The sequence below is a fragment of the Rhinopithecus roxellana genome, chromosome 7, assembly GCF_007565055.1.
Source record: "Rhinopithecus roxellana isolate Shanxi Qingling chromosome 7, ASM756505v1, whole genome shotgun sequence".
Classification (NCBI taxonomy): Eukaryota; Metazoa; Chordata; class Mammalia; order Primates; family Cercopithecidae; genus Rhinopithecus; species Rhinopithecus roxellana.
Window position 1 is genome coordinate 79019755 of NC_044555.1, and position 22207 is coordinate 79041961.

Consider the following 22207-nt stretch of genomic DNA (forward strand, 5'->3'; position numbering starts at 1 on the left):
ATTAATAGCAAGAGAAAAATGTACATTTGTATAAGCCAGTGTATAATCTAGTCATTGTAAAAATTTCCTAGCCTTCTGGGTAATTGCTTCAGTACATTTAGCATATGCCTAGGAACTACGTACATTGTTTCTTTCCCTGTAAAAAGGAGGTCATATAAAGGCATTAAAACTTTTAACATTTAAGAGATAGATATTCCTACCCCTTCCCACTTTTTTTCTCCTTAATTGACTTGGAGTTAGAACCCCAGAAGGTAATTTTGCTTATTCCATACAGATTACAAGACATAGGGTTGAATCCTTCTTGGTCAGAAAAAAAAAAAAACTCCTTGGAATCAGGTTTTGGTTACTTCATAAGTATCACTGTTGGCCGCTGGAACAAGTGTGCATAAATTGTTTTCCCCAGCAAGGGACCTAGATCAGTTACTGGACAAACCATCATGTCTTGGTTGTCTCTCCATGATCAGCTTGCATGGTATTGAACACCATAGTTTTTCTTGGGAAAAACCATCAACTTTTCTGGACAGGTAAAATCTTCCAGAAAACAACAGATGCCTATTTGTGGCTACCACCTCAAGTTCTTCCTCCACCACCTGTCCCCCAGCCCCATGTGTCTGTCAGTACTATTGATAACACATGACTTTAGAGCCAGCTGAATTCCTGCCAGCTGACTTTCATCCAAACTTCTATTACTATCTAGGACTGAAGAACACAACAGCTCTATTTCTGGGTTTACGAAGACCTGTGTTATTGTCCCTCTTTTCCACTAGGCACTAAGACAGTAAGGCAGAGGGTGCAAATTTACCTAAGCATCCAATGGCAAGAGCGGATGCCAGAAAGGAGCCAGAATTCGTGTTTTTTGCACCACTAATGAGGTTTTCCACACCTTTCCCCAGACTCATTTGACAACAGATGGTCAGCTAGGGAACAGCAAAAGATCCTAAATCCTCTCTCCTTCTCTCTATGTTCTGGAGGAATTACCTCTTGTGTTTGCTGACCTATTCCAGAGAGTATAGGAATCTTATCTGTTGAGGGAGTTTTGAGTCAAATCAGGTCCATGCCACATAGGTCTATTTGCCTGGTAAATATGCAGCAATTAAAGTAATGAGATATATACTCCAAGCTGCAAATGGAGCTCACTTGTGTTTAACAGCTAAAAAAAAAAACAACAACAACACTTACCAGTGTTGTAGTGCTTTGTGCAGTAGCCAAGTTCCTTCTCTTCTTTCAAAATAAACTGGGGCAGGGTCAATCCTTCAGCAACTTGCACTGGACCATCGCTTAACCACTCAAATATCAGGTCATTCATCGTGTACCCAACTGAGGTAAAGAAATCATAGTGAAAACTGAATATGGCTTTCCAAGAAAGCTTGAAAGTCTACCCATGTAAAGAAACAAACAAGGAAACCATCTAAAGCGGACATATGCTCAGTCAGTTCAACAGCATTCTTAACAAAAGAGCTGCAATCATCACTACAACTCTGTGTCATTGGAGCCAAAGAAATTTAAGACAGAAAGCTACTTATGGATGGATTTTTTTTCTGTGTAATGAAAGAATGGAATCTAAAAAGTTTATTGATTTCTGCCTTTTTATTCACTAACTCTTTCTGAAGAACAAACAAGTAAACAAACATAAAAATCCTTTGAAGATTGTCTTTACTTGCAAGAGCTGAGGCTTTGGCAATTCAATAAGACAATCCAATCCACAGTGCCCGTCTTAGTACTTCAAATGAAAACCATTCTTTTTTTAAATGAGAATGAATTCATCACGGGCCTGCCTAAAATATTCCCGTTGCAGACTTGGCCCTTCTCCTAGGGTCTATTAGCTTTGCATTCAGAAAGCTTATGTTAAAGTCCTTCTACTTTAGCAAATGGGGAAGACTATTGGCAGGTAACCTAAGAGGAAATTGTGGAATATGCAAATTAAGAATATTCGTTTGTGCTAGTGTCTTGCTAAATGGGCCCACTCGTCACAATTATTAATATGAAGTAAAACAGATTACCTATTATGAAAAATCATATTGTTATATAACTCAAATCATCCAAAATAAGATTGTTATCAGTTTGGTAATCCAAAGTTAGCTCTTAGTCTCCAGGCTCCTGCTAGCTAGGTCATCATCTGTCAATTGTTTCTGGATCTTTGTCTACCCTAGAAATGAAGCCTACTCTTCTTTCATGCACCATTTCTCTACCTTCTCCCTTTGTAATATTTGAACTTTTCAAATAAGAGTGATGAGGACAGAGGATGTTATGTGAGGTCTTGGCTGGTCAAAAACCTCAGCATTTTTTTTTAAGTTTATGGATTCTTATTCTTATTTACTGCAAGATAGTGACTCACCAAAGCTACCCAGAAATCAATGGCAAGTTTAATTGTAATCTACTTTCCTGTTTCTTTGGACTACCTTTTCAACACAAAGCCAAAAAAAAAAAAAAAAAAAAAAGAAGAAGAAGAACATTGAAAGCAAGGAGATACAAAGAAGCCCTATACAAGCACTGATGATCCTCAAAGAGAATGGCAAACCCTATTTGTATGGGTACACCTTGGAAACCTCCAGCAAATAGTACTCTAAGCTCACAAAATACCCCATGTTCTTGTCTGTTAAGCTTCTCGTTGGCCACCACAATAAAAGTTCTTGTCAGTCACCCTGAAGCCCCAGCATGGGGAAGACAGCAGAGGTAAGGAGGTAGGGATGAAGAAAGTAATAATGGGATAGAAAAGGAAAAAAATTATAATTCCCACCCTTCACATCCAAAGTTAGTGGTAAACATGATGTTTCTTTGATTTCATTATTCATGCCAGGACTGAGCTTATTTACTAATTCAAATTTTCTAAGCCTTGGATGAGCATCAGTTGACAGCTATGGCTACTGTTTTACAGAAAAAATAAAAGTGTTGGGTTGAGTCAGGGGAGATTTTGGAGCAGTAGAGAAAATAGAAAGATGGAATCGTTATGTAAGAAAATGTTTTTCTCAGCTTTCTTCTCAAGAGAAGGAGCGATAAGGAAAAAAATATATAAGGCCTATTTTAAATCAGAAATTTTCATTTTATCTATGACAACTTCTTAAAGAGGTTTCATCATTTTGTTTATTTCTCTGGGATGTTTCAAGGAAAATCCATAGTGATTTTAAATGATCAGAATGAAACCAACCCTGTCACTACCTCTTTTTAAATAATAGATAAGTCTTTTTACACATATTATTTTTCTAAACCAAGAAGTTAAAAGTATTTCCTTGCCCCTGCCTCATTAAATCTCCTAACATCCATGTAGGTCAGTGGCACTTATTATTCTCTGCATTTTACAAACAGAGAAACAGATAGACCAAGCCAGAAAGAAATTCATGTCTCTTAACTGAAAATCCTGTTACCTTGGAGGCATCAGCAACTTATGGTGACACATGTCAAAGATTTTAGTGGCATCAGGGTTAGGTAATAAAGGGGACAAAGTAGATGGCCTTTTTCTACTTGCTTCATCATGGTTTTGTGTATCCACTGCTTATCTAAGAGAAATGCCTCTTATTCTATCTTATTCCATCTCATCTCATGCCCCTTATTCTTACATCTTCCTCTGGCCAAGGTCCTTATGTCTTGTTCTCAAAGCAATTATCCCATCCTGCCAGAATTCCTTTTGGGGTGATGGTCTATACGGGCATAAGATGGAAAGAAATTCAATTTTCTGATTAAAGAGTGATTCACTATAAAAATTTAATGACTAATAATTTTAATTTTCCCAGGAGACATTTTCATTTCAATGAAAAGCTTACTAAATCAGGCTATTTTGCGGGGTTGAGGGGGGACAAAGGAAAGTTATTTTGCATTTTACTTTGAAAGGTTGTCTATGCTGTATTGATAATGAGATTTTGTATGACACACACACACGCACACACACACTTTGGTTTGTCTTTCCATTAGGATGTTGGGGGTTGGTCAGTATATAGGGAATGAGTCATAAGGGTCCTTTCTCTTTAATCACATACTGAAAGAACCAGGTCATTGGTTAAAATAAGCAGGGAGTCATTTCAACAGTGGTGACTTACAACTCTCCAGCTGCATCGTACAGGTCTGGACATCCATCGGAAAGTTCTTCAAGTCCATGGGACAGGATAGGGTCAAGGTGAGTCTTAGCAAACAAAACAATTAAAAACCATTTTTAAATCTAAGAAGTCCACTTGTTGAGAAACAAACAAAAGACGCTTGGCATTAAGCAAAGTGACATTGATTCAAATAATGAAATCTAAGCTCCAACTCAGGGCAGTGCTTTTTGTTTTTAAAATGAAGAACAGTCATTGATGATAATTTTTAAAAAATATTGTAGTATTTCATCATAACCTCTTACTCTCTATTTTTCATCTTCCAGCCTCTGATTCTCCCTCCTTCCCCAAAAATGGTGGTTCTCAGCTTTGTACTAGAATAAACAAGACCACTGAGATATTACTTAACAAGAACAATAGACTCTTACCCACACTAATGTCCAAAAGATATAAAGTTTATACTATTTTAGAATTATACCTTGAACTTTGTTTCAAGGACAGAAATGATGTAATAAGTATGACTGATCATGGTAAGTGCTAGTTCTTCTTACATCAAATGGACAAATGCTTAACTCCACAGTCTTCTCATTTACTACATGGATAGGTTAACAATATATTTTAGCATTTATTCTAGAATTTTGATAATTCTGGAGCAAGTAGTTCTTGAGCTAGAAAAACCCATTTAAAGATGATGGTTTATTTAATTAAGTCCCACGTATTTATCTTGGTTTTTATTGCATTTGTTTTTGGGTTCTCAGTCATGAAATCCTTGCCTAAGCCAATGTCTAGAAGGGTTTTTCCAATGTTATCTTCTAGAATATTTATAGTTTTAGGTCTTAGATTTAAGTCCTTGATTCATCTTGAATTGATTTTTGTATAAGGTGAGAGCTGAGGATCCAGTTTCATTCTCCTACATGTGGCTTGCCAATTATCCCAGCACCATTTGTTGAATAGGGTGTCCTTCCCCTACTTTATGTTTTTGTTTATTTTGCATGGCAAAAGGAACAGTCAGCAGAGTAAACAGACAACCCACAGAGTGGGAGAAAATCTTCACAATCTATCCATCTGACAAAGGACTAATATCCAGAATGTACAATAAACTCAAACAAATTAGCAAGAAAAAAAACAAACAACCCCATCAAAAACTGGACTATGGTCATGAATAGACTATTCTCAAAAGAAGATACACAAATGGACAACAAACATATAAAAAATGCTCAGCATCACTAGTGATCAGGATAATGCAAATGAAAACCACATGCAACACCACCTTACTCCTGCAAGAATGGCCATAATCAAACAAAGTAAAACAAATAATAGATGTTGGCATGGATGTGGTGAAAAGGGAACCTTTCTACAGGGAATGTAAACTAGTACAACCACTGTGGAAAACAGTGTGGAGATTCCTTAAAGAAAGATAAGTAGAACTATTATTTGTTCCAGCAATCCCACTACTGGGTATCCGACCAGAGAAAAAGAAGTTATTATATGAAGAAGATACTTGCACACACGTTTATAGCAGTACAATTCGCAATTGCAAAAATGTGGAACCAACCAAAATGCCCATTAATCAACAAGTGGATAAAGAAACTGTGGTACATATATATGATGGAATACTACTCAGCCATAAAAAGGAATGAATGAATGGCATTCACAGCAACCTGGATGGGATTGGAGACCATTATTCTAAGTGAGGTAATTCAGGAATGGAAAACCAAATATCATATGTTCTCACTCGTAAGTGGGAGCTAAGCTATGACGATGCAAAGGCATAAGAATCACACAATGGACTTTGGGGACTCAAGGGGAAAGGGTGGGAAGGAGGTGAGGGATAAAAGATTACAAACTGGGTTCGGTGTAAAAAAAGAAAGAAAGAAAAAAACCAGAACTGGCACCTTATTAAGGGTGAAAAAAATTCAAAAGGCTCCATGAGCTTAAAATTATTATTGCCATAATGAGAATCTATTTTTTTCTATTTTTCAAAGAAGAAATAAATATTTTCATCATACAAAAATATGTTCATTCATAACTTGGCTATTACGAATAGCACTGCAAAAGGAAACAAAGCCTCAATGAGAAGGACTAAATTTTTCTTTCTTGGAGATATATTGCATAGCATGGTGAAAATAGTAAATCATAATGCATTGTATATTTCAGAATTGCTGAGAGTAAATTTCAAGTGTTCTCACCATAAAAAATAATAAGTATTTGAGGGAATGGATATGCTAATTTGCTTGATTTAGTAACTCCACATTCTATTCATAAATCATAACATCACTTTGTACCCCATAAACATATAAAACTATAATTTGTCAATTTTCAATTCAAAAAATTAAAATTAAACTTTAAAAAAATGTTCATTATATGAAAATAACTAGATGGTATGTGGATAATTGGTTTCAGTGAATCAAAACCAAAAAATCTGGAAATTTAATTATAGTTTTGAAAAGTTTACTTTTAAAAAATTAAAAATAATAATAATAATGAAAATGAACACAGCTTAAAAGAACATGTTCTTTTAAGAACATCACAGAATTCAACTATATATTGGTTTGTTATTGGAAACAACCCAACTTTAATATTCCTAATCATAGGCTTGCTGAATTTGATTGTTTTGCAAAACGACCTTTTCACATTTCTTCAGGAAGCAGAGGTCTCACACACAATTATTGCTGCCTTTGTGGCAGATCTAACTATCCTAGAGGGGCTCTGCAGTTTGGGAGTCAAAGCTATTAACAGCATGGGAGACCCCACTGAGAGAAATTCCTAACAAGCAGGACCCTATCCCTGAATCTTGTCTCAGCTGAGAACTCAGTGGTTTTTTTTTTTTTTTTTCTTCTTTGTTTTTCTAATTTCCTTTCTAGGAAGCTCACAGAGTTTAAGCTTTGTTCCCAAACTCATAAAACCAGTAAGTGACCAAAGTTAGATTTGAGTACAGCTTTAATCCACATCAAATTCCCTTTATTATTTCCCACACTACCACATTTCACATTTCCTCCTTAGGAAAATAATCTGTTACCAATTTATTATCCTCCTTTGTCTACGAAGTCAGCAGAGTTGGTCATAGACACCTTAGTTTCCTTGTACCTGCTCGGGGATACCCCTTTCATTTTTCCTCAGACACCCAGAATTCTCATGGCTTGTTGTTTTAAAAACTCCTCCAGCCTCTCCCGGCAGCCCAGAAACCTGGGTGATAGACCTGGCTTACCCATAAAGAGCTATTTGATCTTGACTAAATCTCTGGGCCTCCCCCAACAAACATCCCCATCCTGCTCAACATCTCTGTGATTACAAACTATAAGTGAAGGCAACCAGCTTGAAGGATTTCCTCTTATAGGTAAATTTACCCTCTTGAATATGAGGAAAACTTTAAGTGCAAGGAACACTTCTTAAAATAGGAACTTCTTGGCAATCTGGGCAGATAGGTGAGACATCTATTGCTTCCACAGGGCTTTGTCATCCAATGTCCTAGAACACTATCCACTCTTTCACTGAGAACATAAGGAAGGCCTTCCTGTACCACGTTGATCCGTTGAATCTTTCCTCCCAGTTGTACCTTGAAATTTCTGAACCATGTGACGTTCTAGTGTCAGGGAGATTTGACAGGATGCATCAAGTATCAAACAAGAGTGTCATCTTAACCCACCCAGACCTTAAGTGAAATTAGCCTGGGGGCAAGTTAGAAGTCAAGTTAAAAGTGCATCATTAATACAACCCACACATGGAGAGAGGGAGGGAAGATTAGGAAATCACTGGGATCAAAAACACTGCTAGGCTGGTTGACTGATCAAACATCTTTTAGTATAGTGGGTTTCAGTCTCTGGTAGGCATAAGCATTGTCTGATGGGCTTAGTCACAAGGCAGATTATCAGGCCCTCTTGATAAGCAGCCCAGGTTACACCAATGCTGGTGTCCTGGAGCACATTTTAAGGAGTACTACTTCAGCATATCCCGAGGGATGACTTTGATTTCTGTTCATGTGATAGACAAAAAGGTGAAGGTTTTAAGAAAGGGGTCTACAATTAGTAACAGTAGCACTCCTTTGGGAAATATTATTTCTTTTTTTTTTTTTTCCCTTTTGAGATGGAGTCTCGCTCTGTCACCCAGGCTGGAGTGCAATGGCATGATCTCGGCTCACTGCAACCTCCACCTCCCAGGTTCAAGCGATTCTCCTCCCTCAGCCTCTCAACATTAGGGTAGGATAGTTAGCCTCAAGTAGGCTGCTAAGTGATTGGACTAGGGGTAATGATACAAGTTAGGGGTGATAATCATGGGCTTCAGTCACATTGGAGAGGTATACTGGTTAAGTCAGGGCAGTGAAGCCAAAATCAGTCCACTGGCAACCAAGAATATGGTAGATGTGGCTAGGAAACTGGGAGAGCTGCTAAGAGGGGTAGGAGGACAGTTTCTAGGTGAGATAGAGAAGAAGCCAAGACCATCATGCCTTTTAACACATGCCAGTATGCAAAGGCCAAAAGTAGGCAGTGAACTCTACTCAGGGTGATGGCAGCATATCAGGTTACTGTCTCTGATGTCTGGAAAATAGGCCACCAAGAAATTTCAAAAGAAGTTAGGGAGGTGGCTGCAACATGCATTGAATGAACCACAACAAAAATTTTAGAAAATCTCATGGTACTGGTCATAAAGAACAGAGTACATGGGAAGACTAGCTCTAGGTCCTAGGGTGGAGGGATTGGTGTTAAGCAGGACTCCATCTGGGCTGTAATGTAGTATTATACATCCATTCAGCAATATTTTGGCAAATATTTATTGGGCACCAGGCACCAGACACCTAAAATAAGACAGTGTGTCTCTTGAAGGAGATCACAACTTAATATCAGAATTGCAGATATATATCCTAATAGTTTCAATTTATTATTCAACTTTTCGAAGTTGTTTGCAACTCTCCCACTTAATCCTTCTGATGATGTGAATCAGACACACCTGAACAGAATCAAATAAAGGACCTTTAATTACTCCCTTGGGACCTAGATAAGCACTCTCAGTGATCGGGTAGAGCAGGCTATCTATTCTTACAGACCTGGATCCTTAGAGGGCCCTTTCGGTCTATCAGAGAAGCATGTCTTGATGCTCCTGAATCGAACCTGAGGTACCCACATGAGGATCTTTATTCACAGAAAACAAAAGGCATTGGTCCAAGTCTGGTTAGGCAGGCAAGGAATGAAATTTTTTAACTTACCATTTCTGAAAGCTCTGTGATGAAATGGCTACTTTGAACTTACATCATGTAACGCACAGAGAGAGTCCTGCCTACTCCAGCCCTGAGCTTGTCACCTGGTCCATGGGCAGCCACAGATGTGGCTGCACCTGGGAAGGCTTTCCACCTAATCAAAGTTTGAAAAATTAATGGTGTATAAATTGTTGGGAGTTCCACAAAGGTCCCAATACATCCTTGCTCAAACACCTTCCAACTCTTAGCTGCTATATATAATAAATGAATAAACATTTAGCTAAAGGCTTCTTTGACTATTAAGATGCAAAGCTAGGAAGAGAAATGTGTTTCAAGTACTGTTACTCATTTCCTTCTTTGTGTAAATGAATTGATAGATTCCCAGATTCCCTATTGATATCTCCAAGGGCAGACTGTCATACTAAGAAAATCAAAGGGAAACATGAAACTAGATGAAAAACAGGGCTCAGAAAAATGTGGCTGGGCACCAGAGACACATCATTTTTTCAATATTGTCTAAGGCTGGACCTAAACCCCGGGTTGGTTCTGAGCTGTATGGTTAGACGCTTTCCTCTCCATTAATTCCAAATAGGCACTTTTGCTGTTTTTTCTTTTTCTTTTTCCTGTTGACCTTGGGATGTGGAGGAGATAAATGGCAACACTGCTTGGCTCATTAGCTGTTCTCCTCTCCCCTGACTAAAATCCCAGTGGCTGAGCAGGAAGGTCCATGTTTACCAAATATCATAAAGGCATCATAGAAAATACCCATATGCAATGAGCAATAGTAGCTGGGAAGGACAAAAATACAGTATCTGCTCCCATCTGTGTGTGGTCCTTTCAGAAAGTGTGCACACATATGGTTGGCCCATGTTAATTAAGTCCAAATGTGGATTAGATTCAACTTGGAGAGCAACTGATAAATCTGCAGCTAAAATTTTCCCCAAATGCTTTGATATTTCCTGGATGAAAATGTTTTGAAGGTGTTGAATAGAAGAGGGATAAATTGAACACCATCAGAGGAAGGAGCTCAAATTACCAAAGATTTAAATAATCAATACTCCCTGACATCTTAATTACATTTTACATTTCAAAGTCATTTCACATCTAGTATTTATTTATATATCCAAACATTGGTGAAGGTAAAATGTAGCCTGCACATTAAAATAAATGAGAACTGCCTTTTTCATTGTCACTATGTGTCTAGTATTATATTTAATAGTGGCATGGAGGTGAAGAAAAAGAGAAAGTTACTGTACAATGTAGCAATTTTTAAAATGTTTTATTTTACTTTTTAAAAAAAGGGGAAAGAGAACATGTGTAAGCACACTTATGAACTGCAGATATGGTTTTGAGAAAACCAAAGTAACCTCGTACTTGTTGACAACTGAGAGTAAAATTGTGTTACCTGGCTGGTATTTTGCTGCATTAAAAAGACTTCCATTGTGGTAACTGGTGGATACTTACTGACCACTGTTTCTGGTGGCAAAGGTTGGAGAGAGAATGGAGTTCTGGTCAGATGATAGGATGGTCCATCCTTGATTGGATAACACTTTGAAACCAAGCATAATTCCTCGGTTTGCTTTTAACAAGCAGCTAAAGGGGAGGAACAGCATCAGCTAAACTATTATCTGAAAGTAGATGCAACTGTCACCTCTGTTATAAGCTACATGTCTCCCAAAAAGAGGAAACTCAAGGCAAGGAGAGTATCCATCTGCTTTGGACTAAGTGTGGAAAGTGAGTGGAGCCTGAATAGTACAAGTACGTCCATACGTATGTGTTAAGGAAGGTAAGGGGCATTGTCACCCTTACTTATTCCCTTTTATCCTACAGTAAACTCAGGGATAATTAAGACATTCATTGAACATTTATTATGAATCTGGAACTGAGGAAAACTGCAGGTCAAAGAAAGGTTAAATGACTTTTTATGGTCACTTAGTAAAATTGGATTTGAATCCAAGTATTCCTGACCCTCAGAACTGACATTTGTCCCACCCCAATAGAATTCTGTCTTTAATCCCCTAGTGTACATTTTGCTTTCTATCCTTCATCTGACTGCTCAAGTTTAGCAAAATACCCATACTAAAATGAAACATCAAATAAAACCGTTGTTTTATTGTCATTTGAAATAACCAATCAATCAGAAATGAGATGGTTTTGCTCTGAGAGTATGTCTCATGTGGAACTTCATATAATTGTATTCGTATATGTACTTAATAATTTTCAATGACTGTCCAATGATAAATATTGTATCCTCTTTGATACAGATGTTAGTTTGTAATTTTAAATGCCACAAGCGAGAAGAAACTTGTTGGAGAGACTGCTGAGACACACAGATGGACACATTTTTTTTTTCCATTTTAAAATAAAGTACCTTTTCCTTTGGATTATGTGCTATGAGAATGCACTAAAGTAATTCATATGTTTCATAAGAGCCATGGTGATATTATGCATGTTTATTTTGGTATTAATGCCATCCAGGAAACCTTACAAAAGTAGCAGTGTGGACCAGATAGAAGCCCACATTAATGTAAGTTGAGCAGCCTCACCAGGACCTCTGGTTTTCCTTTGGCTTTCTGCCATGAGAAAGTTCAGGTGATGAGTAATAACAGCGGACTAACTCCTCAGCTCTGCTGGCTCAAATCTACCACATGATGCCTTTAGTCTAAATAGTCAGTCAATTATTTTCCCAGCCAACCATCTTTGTGTAATTGTCTAAACGTATATAAACCCATGATTCATGAACATATTCTAAAATAATAATTCACAGATATTCCTGGTGATTGAATTAGAGGGTACAAATGATCTAGTTTGCGACTGGAAAATTCCTCAGGGCACTTGGTACTGAGTATTTGTCATTGTATAAACTATATGTTGAATTTTTCTTTTTTTGAGACAGAGTCTCACTTTGTCACCAAGGCTGTAGTGCAGTGGCATGATCTTGGCTCACTACAGCCTCGACTTCCTGGGCTCAAGCGATCCTCCTGCCTTAGCCCCCTAAGTAGCTGGGACTACAGGCACACACCACCAGTCCCAGCTAGTCTTTTTTTTTGTATTTTTTGTAGGGATGGGACTTTGCCATGTTGCTCAGGCTTGTCTCCATCTCCTGAGCTAAAGTGATACACCCTCCTCAGCCTCCCAAGTGCTAAGATTGCAGGTGTGAGTCACTGTGCCCAGCCACGTTGAATATTTTAGCGCTGCCTCTTCAATTACAGGTAGTCCAATCCTCCCTAACCTACTCCAAAATCAGGTTCCTCTTCTCAGGAGTTGTATATTTAATTGGGGAGAAAAGGGTTCAAAGATCCAAGTAGTTTAAGACAGGCAACTTGAAATTCCGAATCTCCTCTGCTGACTCAAGCCCTAAGGGACATGAAGAATGCACTCTTACTTACTCATCGGGAAAGTGTTTTGTGGTTTGGGAAGGAGAGGGAGGTCATTTTGAGTTAAAAACTTATAATAGTGCTAGAAGGAGCCTCATACTTGGTCTAAGTCCCTGGTTCAGTCTCATTTTATAGAGGAAACTGAGACCCAGAATGATAAACTTATGGGGCTGGAGAGGCTGTTCTATGATCCTGGGAGATATAGTAAATGATGAAAGGAAGTGTGGAGATCACAATGCCCTGAGCCATCTTCTCAGTATTCTGCTCTTTGTACCATTGCCTGAAGAGCAAACTCTGATTAATGTTAATGAAATGGAAAGTTACCTCTAAATGGAAGAGGTAACCTTCCTAAAAACCTACTGGTTGCTATTGATAATCCAGTCAGGTAAACAGTTAAGGACAAGTGGTCATGCTAACTGCCATGTATTTCATTGATCAAGTCTCTCTTTTCCTCCAAACAAGCATAAGATCTGTAATGGTTAATACTGAGTGTCAACTTGATTGGATTGAAGGATGCAAAGTATTGTTCCTGGGTATGTCTATGAGGGCGTTGCCAAAAGAGATTAACATTTGAGTCAGTGGACTGGGAGAGGCAGACCCACCCTCAGTCTGGCTGGGCACCATCTAATCAGCTGCCAGCACGGCTGGAATAAAGCAGGCAGGAGAAGATGGAAGAACCAACTTGCTGAGTCTTCTGGTCTTCATCTTTCTCCTGTGCTGGATGTTTCCTGCCTTCGAACATCAGACTCCAAGTCTTCAGCTTTTGGACTCTTGGGCTCACACCAGTGGTTTGCCAGGGGCTCTTGGGCCTTTGGCCACAGGCTAAAGGCTGCACTGTCAGCTTCCCTACTTTTGAGGCTTTGGGACTCAGACTGATCCACTGCTGACTTCCTTGCTCCTCAACTTGCAGACGGCCTGTCATGGGACTTTCCCTTGTGATGGTGTGAGTCAGTCAGTTCTCCTTAATAAACTCCCTTTCATAAACGTATGTAACTTTTAGTTCTGTCCCTCTAGGGAACCCTGACTAATACAAGAGCCTTACTCTGTTGTGTCTGAATTGATATTAGGTCCCATAGTGTTTGTGTATTTCTAACCTGAGCAGGAGCTCAACAAAGCTTTCCATACTTTATGAGAGTCTGTCATATATACAACACACTTTCTGGACCTTCATACTTCCACCCTCAGCCATACCTTTGTAAAGGGACCCTCTCCAAAAATAGCCCCTCCGCACCACAGCTCCTGCTGAATCCACTAGCATATGTGCATGCCCGGCTTCCCACCTCCCAACCTTGCTCGCCTCTAGGAAGAATGGAATCATTGTGGTTTCCATGGCATTTCCCAGCACTTCTCTGAAGACTGCTTAATTCTGATGTGGGCGCTTATGTTACAGACATTAATTACTTCATTAAGTCAAGTCACAATACTAATGAGGATTTGGACACAGAGTTAGAAAATGAGAATGTAATTTTGCCTGGATTATAGCACATAAGGATAAATAATGGTCCAAATATGCACAGGGAAAAGAAATCATAGTTTTTCATAGCTGCCTTCTAATAGAAAATGTGGGCTTACATGTCTCATCAAAATTGAGAGTAAGGTAATCAAAGCAACACTACTGGTAACATTTAAGGCAGGTCTCAGTTCATTGTGCATTTTATTTTTGGCTCTGACATCTAAATAGAGAATGTCCTTATTCCCTATGCCATAAAAAAATTTATAACTAAAGTTAGAATCTTTTGAAGTTCTTGCATCAGACTATAGGATCAGTCAAGGATGGGAGGCCATGTGAGAAAAGCTAGCCTTCTATGTATGTGGTTAGAGTTGGTCATTAGACAAGATTGTTTGGAGGAACACCGTTGGATGTCTGTCTAGAAATCTGCACTGTACCTACTCTCAGTGGTGCCTGTAATCTATCATCAGGGAAAAGCATGTCAATTCCCAAGGGTTCTCTATTACAACTCAAGTACTACTGGGAAGGCAGAATACTGAATTATCAACACCCAGAATTGCAAATAGAATCAAAAGGGATTAACAAGCAAATCACCTCCAGTGCCATAAAGGAATAAGTTTTAGGTCAGATAAAGGTTGATGATGAGGTCAACAGATGCTTTGGTGATATGGGGTGCTATTGTTGAGGGGCAATTTTATAATTATTTATGGTTTATTAGAGGGTAGCATGAGGCCCCCAGATAACTGGTCAGTTTAATAACACACTGAAAGCAAACAATATTTTCTTAATAACTTCACCTTTAGGCATACCCATTCTGGAGGCATGCAGTAAATCTGGAAACAAAGCTCTTAATAGTTGGAGGGTCATAGCTTCTTTAATAAAGATAAGAACCTCTTCCTCTAAACAAACAAACAAACAAACAAAAAAATAGCTTAAATAACCTAATGCACAAAATATGCATATATATATATATATATATATGTTTTTTTTTTTTTTTTTTTTTTTGAGATAGAGTCTCGCTCTTTGCCCAGGCTGGAGTGCAGTGGTGTGATCTCTGCTCACTGCAGCCTCCGCCTCCTGGGTTCCAGTGATTCTCCTGCCTCAGCTTCCTGAGTAGCTGGGACTACAGGCGCCCGCCACTATGCCCAGCTAATTTTTGTACGTTTTTTTTTTAGTAGAGATGGGGTTTCACCATGTTGGCCAGGATGGTCTCGATCTCCTGACTTCGTGATCCACCCACTTCAGCCTCCCAAAGTGCTGGGATTACAGGCATGAGTCACCACGCCCTGCCAATATATGCATATATTTTGAGCAAGGTTCAAGCAAAACCATATGATCATCCCAATAGACACAGAAAAATCTTTTGATAAAATTCAAAATCCTTTCATGATAACAACCACCAACAGACTAGAGATCAAATGAACATCCCTCAAAATAATAAGAGCAATCTATGACAAACCCACAGTCAACATCATACTGGGTGGCAAAAGCTGGAAGCATTCCCCTTGAGAACTGGAACAAGACAAGGATGTCCTCTCTCACCACTCCTATTAAACATAGTACTGGAAGTCCTAGCCAGAGCAATCAGGCAAGAGAAGGAAATAAAAGGCATCTAAATAGAAAGAAAGGAACTGAAACTATTTCTCTTAGCTAATGATATGATTCTATATCTAGACACCCCTAAAGACTCAGCCAAAAGGCTCCTGAATTGATAAATGACTTTAGTACAATTTTAGGACACAAAAATCAATGTACAAAAATCAGTAGCATTTCTATACACCAATAACATTCAAGCTGAGAGTAAAATTAAGAACACAATACCATTTGTAATAACTACAAAAAAATGAAATACTTAGGAATACATCTAACCAAGGAGGAGAAAGATCTCTACAAGAAGAACTACAAAACACTGCTGAAAGAAATCAGAGATGACACAAATAAATGGAAAAACAACCCATGCTCATAAATTTGAAGAATCAATATCAATAAAATGGTCATACTGCCCAAAGCAATTTCAAGATTCAATGCTATTCCTAACAATGTCATTTTTCACACAATTAGAAAAAAAAACTATTCTAAAATTCATACAGAACCAAAAAAGAGCACAGATAACCAAAGCAATCCTAAGCAAAAAGAACAAAGCTGGAGGCATCACACTACCGAAGTTCAAGCTGTACTATAAGGCTACAGTAATAAAAACAACATGGTACTGGTACAAAAACAGACACATAGACCAATGGAACAGAATAGAGAACCCAGAAATAAAGCCACACACAACCAGCGGATCTTTGACAAAGCTGACAAAACAAGCTGGGGAAAGGACTCCTTTTTCCAAAAAATGGTGCTGGAATGACTAGCTAGCCATATGCAGAAGAATGAAACTGGACCACCATCTTTTACCATCTACAAAAATTAACTCAAGATGGATTACAGATTTGTGTCTGGCCTCAAACTATAAAAATCCTAGACAGGGCCGAGCACAGTGGCTCATCCCTGTAATCCCAACATTTTGGGAGGCTGAGGCAGGCAGATCACTTGAGGTCGGGAGTTCGAGACCAGCCTGGCCAACATGGGGAAACCCCGTCTCTACTAAAACTACAAAAATTAGTTGAGCATGGTGGCATGCACATGTGATCCAAGCTACTTGGCAAGCTGAGGCAGGAAAATCACTTGTACCTGGGAGCAGAGTTGTCAGTGAGCCAAGATCACACCACTGCACTCCAGCCTGGGTGACAGAGCGGGACGTTGTCTCAAAAGAAAAAAAAAAAAAAATCCTAGACAGATACCTAGGAGACACCATTCTTGACACTGGCCTTGGAAAAGAATTTTTGGATAAGTCCCCAAAAGCAACTGCAACAAAAATAAAAGTTGCCAATGGGACTTAATTAAACCAAAGAGCTTCTTCACAGCAAAAGAAATTATCAATAGAGTAAACAGACAAGTTACAGAATAGAAGAAAATGTTCACAAACTATGCATCTGATAAAAGCCTAGTATCCAGAATCTATAAGGAAGTTAAGCCAATCAATAAGCAAAAAACAAATAGCCCCATTAAAAATAGGCAAAGGACATGAACAGACACTTCTCAAAAGAAGACATACAAGTGGTCAACAAACATATGAGAAAATGTTCATCATCACTGGTCATTAGAGAAATGCAAATCAAAACCACAATGAGATACTATCTCACACCAGTCAGAATGGCTATTATCAAAAAGTCAAAAAGCAACAGATGCTGCAAGGCTGCAGAGAAAAGCAAACTGTTGGTGGGAATGTAAATTAGTTCAGGCGCTGTGGAAAGTAGTTTGGAGACTTCTCAAATAACTTAAAACAGAGATACTATTTGACCCAGCAATCCCATTCCTGGGTGTATACCCCAAGGAAAATAAATTGTTCTACAAAAAGACACATGAAGTTGTATGTTCATCACAGCACTATCCACAATAGCAGACATGGAACCAGCCTAGCTGCCCATCAATGGTAGATTAAAGAAAATGTGGTACATATATACCATAGAATACTATGCAGCCATAAAAAAAAGCATGAAATGATGCCCTCTGCTGCAACATGAATTGTGTGTGTTTGTATCTTTGGACTTGGGTTGAAGTAAATGAGGAATTAATGTGGGGGTAGGAAATGACAGCACTGAAACAGAATTGAAGAGCCCTGATTCTTGTCCTAGCTTTCCTACTTACTAACTCCATTGTTTGGGTTAACCCAACTTCTGAAAGAAGTCACTTCCTTATCACTAAAACAAGCGTGTTGGATTAGATATTTTACAAGGTAACTTCAAATTAAAAAAAAAATCCTTCTATAAAAGTCATATTTCTGACTAAATTCTCAGAAGCAATGGGATTTTTAAAAAGAAGACAATATCAGCAAAGATACTGTGGGCATGTGAGACAAGTTATTCTTCAAAAATGCTCACCTTCTCCTTTTTTCTTTCATGTTGTCCACCATATCCCATGATGTCCTGACCTTTATTCCAACTCGTTATATTAAATTCAACAAATATTGTTTAAACAATAATATGTACAACCTTCAAGACTCACCTCACTATTTCAGTATGGATTCAAGTATGGATTCATTGTAAGTAATGTGAATTTAGAATTTGACTCTCTCTGAATTTAGAATTTGACTCTCTTTCCCCATCCCAGATGAAGGATCACCTCTTACTCAGTACTTGATCTTTAGGCCCAGCACGGTCTCTGGATTATTGACTTTCTCTGAAGAGGGTTTACAAATCAAAATGCATACTTTTGTCAGAGGTGATCAATAATTAATGGGCGGGCCAACAAAAAACTTAGGAAAAAAACAGAGAGCAAGATAAAACATTAGAGAATGAATACTAAAGAAGAAAAATGGACAGAAATGGATTTGGTACTTTTTCATCCACAAAGACTGTGCCCTACTACACTGGATAAAAGGTTTATTAACGCTGAGCTAAGGCCTTTCCTTCCTATTTAAAAGATTTGTTTGAATTTTAGCCAAGTACCCCAAGTGTTCATAAGGAGGACACTTAGGGAGTTCTAGTCTACTGCCATCTCTCTTTGTTTTTTAGACCCCTACCTTTTGGAATACAGATATATGAAGTATTAGGAAATGTGATCTTGCTTGTTATGAAATCAATGGACTGTATAGTTCTCTATTTGTTTTGTTTGACCATCAAAGCCTTGGACTTTGGTGTCCATAGAGAGTTAATTCTACCCCTACACCTACGAAGCTAAGAAAAACATGAAATTTTCCCCAGATTAAATGCAATTGGTATTTGCTTTAGGTTTCAGGAAAATGCAAATACAGAGTATCAAGACAGAACATTACTTTTTAAAATGTGGACCACATGCTTACATAATTAAATAATTGCTTAAGTATTTACTGTGTATGTGGAGACAGTTTTAGGGTTTTTATTTGGTACTTCTAGCCCCTTCCTTGTATCATTCTCAACCCTTCTTCATTCTATCCCATTTATACTCTTAGGAATCCAATATGTTCATCCTCAGATATAAATTTTATATCAGCTCTTTAGAGTTTAGTGTGGATTTAAGCCAGTGGATTTCCTATCCTGGGAGTATTTGTGTCGTAAACCTGAGTATGCAGGGGAATTACTTCCTAATGGAACTTCAGTAGGAACTTTTCAGCACCTTTAAGACATGGACACAACTGTACCTGCCTTGGCCTTAAACTTGAGTCAAACCTGCAGCTGGGTGTATATTAGCACTAGTTACTCCTTGACCTCTAGTTAAATTGAGCCCAGTGACAAACAGGAGTGTGGATGCCAACTCCCAAATTCTGGCAATATTTTGGTCACATAATTCATTTGCAAAATTAGAGCCACTTTTGTTTTTCTTGTTTCCTATTTATTCCTATTACTTATCATGTTTCCCCTGCCTTGTTAGACTGAAGTCATTGCAGGGGAAGGACCACATCTTACTTAGTTCTGGATCTCTAGACCCAGCACAGTATCTGGTTCATCAAAAGCCCTTCGAGGCAAAAAATTAGATTCTTACAGCTCAAATCTCCCAAAAGCTTGTATTTTCTTAAAATGATATCCCCAATTCTCCTTTACCAAGGTTTTTTATTTTGATTTCAGAGAATACTCACAATGAAAGAAAAGTATAAAACAGCCTGCCACAGGACAAACCTCACCTAATCCAAAACAATTGTTAGGGCATTTCAGGGCCTGTTATGTGCTATGCTTGGGAACCAGAGATACAAGAATTGCCTCTGGGTCTAGGCTTGGGAGCATTATATTCTTGATGATTCTAGAATGTAAAGACCTTCGTAAAACAGCAAGAAAGTAACAACAGCAACAACAACCTGATTTTATTTCAGCAGTATGTGATGCCTGGTATTCATTAGAGCAAATGCCACCCAAGGCCCAGGGGATTAGCTGGGGCAGCTGATGCTCTGTGCTGCTTTTTATAACTCTCCTTCCTAGCGCCACACTCTACATATGTCCCATTTTATCATGTCCAGTCAACTTATGTCGTGCTCAGTACTGCATTTTACACCAACCAAACACATCACCATGGAGAATGTTTTGTGTTTCCTTAAAAATGAAATGGTCATTGGGGGAAGTTTCCTGGTTTTCTGTGCAAGCAGTGACTTTGCCACTTTTTACAAATGAGCAGCTTCTTTTATTCCACAAGACATTGGGGCTCTCAGCCATCAGCAGGGTATGAAATTATTAAGCATAAGAATGGAATTTACAGTACAGAACCAAATCATATACAGAGTTGTCAAATGAGGTTGTGATGATGGTGAGTCTGCAAACTTGGAAAAATTATTTGCAGTGAGACTAGTCCACTTTTTTGGTAATAAAATTATATAGAGAAGGGGGGCATTCTATTAAGGACCTTTAAATGCCAATAGTTTATTCAGTGTACTATTTCTCATACAGTACGTTGTCCTAGACCTTTGGTAGATGTTACAAAAAAGACAAAAACCGAACATCTTGAATTGAAAGAGCTAAGAGCTTACTACTGAAAAAGAACATTAATTTTTCTAAACATTGATTTTAGGTTCAGGGATACATGTGCAGGTTTCTTGTATAGGTAAATTGCATGTCATGGGGGTTTGGTGTACAGATTATTTCACCACCCAGGCAATAAGCATAGTACCCTATAAGGCAGTTTTTTGATTCTCGTCCTCCTCTTTCCCTCTACCCTCAAGTAGGCCCCAGTGTCTGTTGTTCCCTTCTTTGTGTCCATATATATTCAATGCTTAGCTCCCGCTTATAAGTGAGAACATGCAGCGTTTGTACTGCATGTTCAATTGAACAGTACTGTACTATTCTGTACTATTCACTGAACAGTATTTTTCTGTTCCTGTGTTAGTTCACTCAGGATAATGCCCTCCAGTTCCAACCATGTTTCTGCAAAGGACATGATCTCATTCTTTTTTATGTCTGTGTAGTATTCCATGGTATATAGTGCCAGTTTTTTGTTTTTGTTTTTTGAGACAGTCTCACTCTGTCACCCAGGCTGGAGTGGAGTGGCACTATCTTGGCTCACTGCAATCTCCGCCTCCTGGGTTCAAGCAATTCTCGAGTAGTTGGGACTATAGGCACGTACCACCATGCCCGGCTAATTTTTTATACTTTTTAGTAGAGATGGGGTTTCACCATATCGGCCAGGCTGGTCTTGAACTCTTTACCTCGTAATCCGCCCACTTCGGCCTTCCAAAGTGCTGGGATTACAGGCATGACCCACGGCACCCAGCCACCACATTTTCTTTATCTAGTCTACCACTGATGGACATTTAGGTTGATTCTGTGTCTTTGCTATTGTGAATAGTGCTGCAATGAGCATACATACACGTGCATGTGTCTTTATGGTAGAATGATTTATATTCCTTTGGGTATATATCCAATAATGGGATTGCTGGTTCGAATGGTAATTCTGCTTTGAGTTGTTTGAGAAATTGCCAAACTGCTTTCCACAATGGCTGAACTAATTTACATTCCCACTAGCAGTGTATAAGTGTTCCCTTTTCTCTGTGACCTCACCAGCATCTATTATTTTTTGACTTTTTAATAATAGCCATTCTGACTGGTGTGAGATGGTATCTCATTGTGGTTTTCATTTGCATTTCTTTAATGATTACAGATGTTGAGCATTAAAAAAAAAGAACTGATTTCAAAATACAGATAGCCATTATTTTATTTATCAAACATTTACTCTGTGTCAGGTACTGTGGCAAGTATTTTTAATATACTTTATATCAAGGGTTGGCAAACTACAGCCAAAGGGCCAAATCCAGTCCACCACCTATTTTTGTAAATAAAATTTTATTGAGACACAGCCATGTCCAATTGTTTGCATATTACCTATGGTTGCTTTTGAGCTATAATGATAGAGTTGAGTAGTTGCAACAGAGGCAATGTGGTCTGCAACATTTAAGATAATATCTGGCCCTTTACAGAAAATAATTGCTGACCACTACATTACTCATTCACACAAGAATATTCAGAGATAAACATGGAGTTTCCCATTTTAAAATTAAGGTAACTGAGGGTTACAGGTTACAAAACTTAGTAAATGGCAAAACTTGGGTTTGATTCTAGATCTAATTCCAGAAATCCGTGTTTTTATTGCTATACTCATGAACAGAAGTAACCAAAATATAAGGCAGAAAAAAATAAGAGCCTTACAGAGAAACTGCTAT

General features: G+C 38.4%; 1 protein-coding gene across 5 annotated transcripts in view; it reads right to left on the bottom strand.

Moving 5' to 3' along the window:
• The window catches only part of GLRA2 (glycine receptor alpha 2), a 232155-nt gene that overhangs the window by 145007 nt on the left and 64941 nt on the right, over positions 1 to 22207 (bottom strand). For all 5 annotated transcript variants that reach the window (XM_010375483.2, XM_010375487.2, XM_010375486.2 and 2 more), the window contains 2 exons: positions 4032 to 4114; positions 1180 to 1317 (listed from right to left, as the gene is read on the bottom strand). In XM_010375483.2, the coding sequence (XP_010373785.1) occupies positions 1180 to 1317; positions 4032 to 4114 (221 nt within the window). The remainder of the gene's footprint in view (positions 1 to 1179; positions 1318 to 4031; positions 4115 to 22207) is intronic.